The sequence below is a fragment of the Chelonoidis abingdonii genome, chromosome 10, assembly GCF_003597395.2.
Source record: "Chelonoidis abingdonii isolate Lonesome George chromosome 10, CheloAbing_2.0, whole genome shotgun sequence".
Taxonomy (NCBI): Eukaryota; Metazoa; Chordata; order Testudines; family Testudinidae; genus Chelonoidis; species Chelonoidis abingdonii.
Window position 1 is genome coordinate 68,697,292 of NC_133778.1, and position 6,539 is coordinate 68,703,830.

The 6,539-nt window shown below is 47.9% G+C and overlaps 1 protein-coding gene across 1 annotated transcript in view; it reads left to right on the plus strand.

Moving 5' to 3' along the window:
- ITGB5 (integrin subunit beta 5) overlaps nt 1–2,730 on the plus strand; it is a 108,053-nt gene extending 105,323 nt beyond the window's left edge. The window contains exons 14-15 of the mRNA XM_032794547.2: nt 1,054–1,220; nt 2,121–2,730. Coding sequence (XP_032650438.1) covers nt 1,054–1,220; nt 2,121–2,216 — 263 coding nt within the window. The 3' untranslated portion in view covers nt 2,217–2,730. The remainder of the gene's footprint in view (nt 1–1,053; nt 1,221–2,120) is intronic.
- Nucleotides 2,731–6,539: the final 3,809 nt, after the last annotated feature.

Below are 6,539 nucleotides of genomic sequence, written 5' to 3' on the forward strand. Positions count from 1 at the left end.
GTCAGCAACCTTTCAGAAGTGCTGTGCCCAATCTTCAGTTTTTCATTCTAGTTTAAGGTTTCATGTGCCAGTCATACATTTTAACATTTTTTTAGAAGGTCTCTTTCTGGAAGTCTGTAACATATAACTAAACTATTGTTGTGTGTAAAGTGACCAAGGCTTTTAAAATGTTTAAGAAGCTTCTTTTAAAATTAAATTAAAATGCAGAGCCTCCCAGACTGGAGGCCAGGACCCAGGCAGTATGAGTGCCACTGAAAATCAGCTCGTGTGCTGCCTTCGGCACCAGTGCCATAGGTTGCCTACCCGTGCTCTAGACTGTGGCTGAAGGCAGCTGTGTTTCTGGCATGTGAAGTGTTTATTCCTTTAATAAGCTGCAAGCCATTTTCCCAAACAAACACCCTTGTGGTGTTGTGAAATGAACCGATCAGCATGGCACAATAGCTGCTAGCAAGTCTGCACATATCTCCTGAGGCATAAGCCATTCTGGACCTGGCCTCAAGAAACTGCAAAATTTGCACTTGCAGCATCTTATGCCTGATTGAAATAGCAGAGCCATTAACCATTATTTAATAGACTCGCTTAATGATTCTAATGATCTCCTATTTTCATGCTCAGGATGTCCAGGAGCTGAAATAGCCACTTGCTCCCGGCACTTTGTCAGTTTTACTCAGCCCTTAACCCTCTGTGCTTGCACTGGGTCCTCCTGCATTACAGAAACGTGGCTGGTGTTGCTGGCAGCAGTGCAGTAGATCATAAACAACTGTTGGGTGAAATTCGCACCCCATTGAAGTCAATGGGAGTTTTGTGATTTACATCAATGGGGCACAATTTCCCCTATTTGTGTTAGAGAAAATTGCTTTAAAACTTCAGATAGAAAGGACAACACCAAGGTAAATCTCTTGTGACAGTGTAAATCAGGAGCGACTCCATCCTAGTCCGTGGAGTTCTCGCTCTCTCTGCTCCCTGTATCTGAATGGTCTAATGTTACCCATTGCACATCCCATGTTAGGGCATGTCCCTCACTGAAGCTGATTTTCTTTTTTTCCTCACTAGAGTGTGGCTCTGCACCCAATGCCCTGACCATCTTGCTCGCCGTGGTGGGCATCATCTTACTGATAGGAATTGTACTTCTAGTTGTCTGGAAGCTGCTTGTCACCATTCACGACAGACGGGAGTTTGCCAGATTCCAAAGCGAACGCTCCAGGGCAAGATATGAAATGGTGAGAGGCACTGCATGGGGTAGGGATGGGGTAGGGTTGGAGAAGGTTCATGGATTGGGGATGGGGGGGGCCATAAGGCACATGGACGCTCATGATGAGAGTGTCAGACTTAAAGGAAGACTTGTCTGACTTGATATGAAGAGGCTATTGGCAAAATTGTGCCCTGTTTCACGCAGGTGTGCTGCAGGGTGGGGCTAGGGCAGCCTGGCCCCAATGAGCTGTGTGTGCTCTTACCTTGGTTAATTGCAGCTCCTTATAAGGGAATAATGCTGCGCCCTGCATAAGGGAATATCCAAATACTTGGCAATGTTTTGTTCAGTCTTCAATTTTAATATTGATATTACAATAGTAGATGCCTCAGCTGAGATCAGGACTCTGTTGTGCTAGATTTTGTACACACACACATTAGGAGACAGAATTTACAGTCTAGATTGTAACTACCTATTGCAGACTAAAGTACTAACTTTGAGCAAGCCCATTGTAATTGCATTGAAGATTATCCTGTTACTTAAAATGTACATTGTCTTTTGATGAAACTATAAGATGGTTTTTGTGGTGATTCTGCCCCATCCTGGTTATCTTTGTCAATTGGAAATGTCAATAAGGAAACGGCCTCTGCAGGTTTTCCTGTGTTCGCTGCTTTGCCTTACCTTTGAACCTTATCTGCTCTAGGTTCTAGGAAATTCTCCTAGAATAAGGAGACAGGATATTGAATTAGATTGAACACTGGTGCAGTCTGCTACCAGGTTTGCTATGAGGACACCACAGCAACCCAGTTTCTGTTTGTATTTGAATAACACATTCCAGAGGAAGCCAAATGGAGATTTTATCTCTGAGCAAATGTGGTTTCCTATCAGTGTTACTCTCATTCATATTCTTTTCTGTTGGATTTTATTTTAGGCATCCAATCCTCTTTACCGAAAGCCTATTTCTACGCATAGCTTAGATTTCACATTCAACAAGCTAAGTAAGTCCTATAATGGCACAATTGATTGACTGCATGTGAGAAATCTGCCGCAACCAGAACTGGAGTGCTGTGATAATTGCTTGACTTCATTGCTGCTTCCTGAATTGAAGCTGGAATCCTTTTCAGTGGAGAATACCTTTAAAGCAAGACTGATCATTGACAGAAGGCTGTTATTTGCACAGTAAAGACAAGTGGCTCAGCAGGGCATGTGCTGTATGATTCCTGGACACAAAGACATGCTCTTGGGCTCATTGCTGGTGCTCATTGACTCTGAGAGGTGCGGAACTCTTCATACCCCAGCTTTTTGGATACCTTAAACCCTCTAGCTCAGCGAAACAAGTGCCATATTGCAGCTTCAGACATATACCGGTAGAAGAGGTGACTAGGCCAAATTCAGGGAGACCGTGCCATTGCAAGTCTTTAGGGGCAAATTAGCTTAAACGGGATGTTGGAAGCAGTTGTGTAAAAAACTAGGACCCAGGTGTTCTGCAGTCTTTAGAATCTTTTTTATATTAAAAAAATAAAACTGTTGTGCATATATGATGTTATCAGTATCGTCCAGTGTTTCCCTGGCATTCCCTACAGCAAATGCGTTTTTGGAAGGCTGCTGCTTTTAACTCTTGTAAGCATAAATGGATCAGTTTTAGACTATTATAAGCAGAGCTATACATTTAAGTGAATGCAGAAAAGCAATTGCAGCCATGGCGACTGCTGAAGACATCCCACGTTGGCTTAGTGCAGGGGTTCTCAACTGGGTGCATGGGACACAAACAGTTGTTGCAACCAGCCCGCCATTCCCATATTGCTAAATGGAAGGGGCATCCTGGGAGAATCCTATGGAAAGGTTCTTTGCCCTGTGTTATGCAAGAGTCTAGAACAGCCTGGTACTTACAAGCGCAGTCTTCTTCCATGAGCAGGGGGGTAATGGCTTGCCCTTTTGGTACCAAATGGCTGATGGTTTTTAGAGACTGAAGCTTCCTGTCCGTATCCCTACCACAGGGTTTAAGCTATTCCATCTGACTGCTGCAATGTTGGCCCAATCTGAATGTTGCAGCAGGCCTTTGGCAGCGGAAAATACATACAAGACAGTACAGCTGCCACTGTTCCGGTCTGTGCTGCTGACTTTGTCACTCTGCCCTGAGCTAGTCAACAGCAGGAAATGTGCCAGGAAAAAGCACAAACAAATGATTATCATTGGTTTGACTTGCTTTTCCCTCTGGAAATGTGTCATGGTCCCAGGCATCCCCTTTTGATTTTCTTTTTCCCCCCTGCCTATGTAAACAGCAGCACTTACTTTTCTCACCATAAACAACTCGCCTTCAGGATGTTTACAGCCCCTTGCCCTGTGCTCTAATGGAAATGCTGAAGGACCTCAAGAGACACTACTAAAAATAGCTGAGCAGGGATTGCTGCAGCTCTGCAGATTGCAGCCTGTGAGCATCAGTGGAAGCTGTGGTTGCAGAGATCTTCCTGAATGACTCATTTTTGAGAACTGAGCATCAGGGAGTCAGGAGAGGAGGTGGGTCCATGCTTGTGGCCGGGGTAGGGTGGGAGGCGAAGAAGGGAACCAGTTCTCTGTGATCATTTGGATGGAGAGGGCTGTACAAACTGTGGTAATATTACAGAGTTGCTCATATGAAAATTGCTGTATCATGAACGTATGGGTAGCCACCATGTCACACCAATATGTACCTAGGCTGCTAGCCCAAGCTGCCCCCCCCATGCCACCATGGCTATTTTTAGGCACCAGCATGTGTATATTGGCCCATGCTGGGAATTCCACCTCCCAGCAGCTGTGCAGCCACACCCTAAGTGCCAGGGGACATCTGAAAGGTCAACACTGCCCCAGGGGCTCGGCAGCCAGAGAGCAACAGCTGGCAGCTCTCAGGCAGGAGACAGCAGGTGGTGTCCAGGAAGCCCAAGCCTGTGCAGTGACAAGCCTCTCTTCAGGCTCCAGGAGGCGTAAAACACTGAGGGATGCAGAGGCTTGGCTTTCTCTATCGCACTCACAGCAGTTCTAGCGGCAACAGAAACGATGCCATCTTTCCGCACAGGAGGGGGCAGGGTTTGGCACAACTCCTTGGGCAGCAGTTCAGAAGGTACCAGTGGCTGTGTGGCTCCTATGGGCACACGAGCTCAGTCATCCTGTAAAGATCAGCTGACGTTCCAGAGGGCAATTCTGCCCTGATGTGCTGAGACTAGACTCCTTTTACTGCCTCCCTGCTGCTGCTGCTGGCTGCACCCGTGCATGCCTTGCAGCCAGACAAAAGCTGTGCTCTGCCAAGGTGCCAGCACTGCAGTGCTCAAAGGAGCTATCAGGAGGAGTTTTCTGTCTAGAAGTGCTAGTGGAAAGCCGACAGACCCCAGTTTTCAGCAGGCGGGCTCAAACCGGGCACCTCTGGAACTTAGTTCATGAGCCTCCACAGCATGAGCTAAAAGCTGACTGGCTCTTTGCTAAGCCTGTAGAACAGACTCATTTTATCTCTCTCTTTAAGTGGCCTCAGTGCCACTAGATGGGCCAGAACACCACACTCAGAAGGTGTGGGGGTTACACTAGCTTTGGGCCAAAGCCCAGAGCAACTGTAACCTGGAGTATAACGTGCGGCAAGCTACACAAGTCACCATTCACAAATGTCTGTTTTCAGTTCCCTGTTGACCTGGTTGTGGGAGTTGTTTGGTGTCTTCAGCAGATACTTGCTGGTCACGGTCCAGTGCATACACAAGCAGATTAGGCGTTTTGCCTTTTGGCCAATAGTGATGCCTATGGTAGGCAACCTGAAGGCGGGGGGAGTTGTTTTAATAGCATCCCTCCAGGTAGAGCATGCAGGGCAAATGGTCTGGCCCACAAGGCAAGTGTCATAATGGACGCATTGGCCAACTAGGGCTACCCTTTGCTAGGCTGTAAGATACTGGTGGAGAACAGTATGTTTTTAGCATGTGTTGACCCCTGGCTGTGGGGTCAGAAGCTCTTCCCCATCCCCCTCCGGCGCTCCCTTGCACCATTCATGTGCCATGCAGCACAACCAAGATGGAATCTGTCCCTAACTTCCCTGCTCAGGATTCATTGCCCATGGCAGAGTTCCCCAGTGAGTGTAAAGCCAGCACAGCCCTTGGTGCAGGGGGGCACATCGGCAGCGGGGCCTGAGGAGGCGGCACAAGCAGAATGCTTTGTTCAGCTGTCCCCAGGGAGTGGCCTGTCCCCGGGAATTATTGCCCACTGAGGTAGGCTAACCGCTGGGCAGAAAAATCACAGCACTATACTAATGCAATGAACAAAGTGTCGTCGGAGCGGTAGCTAAGCCCCTCGAGTCATTTCACGCCCAATAGTTATCTCTGTGACATCATTGGTTATAGGACCTTTTGCGCCCCCTCCTCCTCCTCCCCCACGCTCGGAGCATCACGTATTATAAACTTTCAAAAATGAATACGGCATAACGTCGCATTGTTCATTAGAATTAATACACAGTCAGTTTGAAAATTTATTAATTTCATTATTAAGTCTACATATTTAATGAAAATAAATACCCGTGGGTCTCCTGCACATGGCTAGAGACCCTCCTGCCCTGCCCCCTGCAATGGCGCTGGAAAGGGCTGTTTTGGGGCTCAGAGAACAGAGCTGGGGGTTGGGATCTGGCTTCTATTCTCCACCCTAGCACCAACTCACTGGATGACTTCAGGCAAGTTACTTCCTTGTTCTGGGTTTCAGCTCCAAGATGTGAAATGGTTCCTTGCTCCTGGGCTGGAAAGTGCAATGCAGGCAGGAGGCGGGGGGGGGCGGGTCTGAAGACCTGTCTTCCCCACAGGTGTGAGGCAAGGACAGAGTTCCAGCCTCCATCTTGACCATCCTGGTTGCTTTACTCTGCCCCATGCCAATCGCTGCTTAAGCCCCTTACTCAGAGAGCTCTGGCCTATCAGTCTTGGCCTGATTTTCAGAGCTGCTGAGCACCGGCGGTTCTCCCGCTGTCTGTAGGAACTCCAGGGTTCTCAGTACTTCTGAAACTCAGGGCAATTTATTTCGCATGCTGGGTCAGGACTGAGCCTGCAAAGGCAGGTCCATATGCGCCCCTCAATCCACAGCAGATCTTCCATCACTAACAATACAAGCAACCAGGAGAATGATGAGGGGCAATTGGCCCAATGCTGGGAGGCGGGAGGATATGGCCCTAATGTGGTCACTAAACTGCTACCTAGTAAAGTTACTGGTGCATCAGTGGGAGAACAAAAATTTCTTGGGTGCTGCAGCATGCCCAGCATTCAGCTGCACTTAACCTGCGTTGCTCACAAACTTGCAGTGCTTGTGCACCACACAACTGGTCACCCATGTTACATAAACATCTGGCTCTGATGGTGTC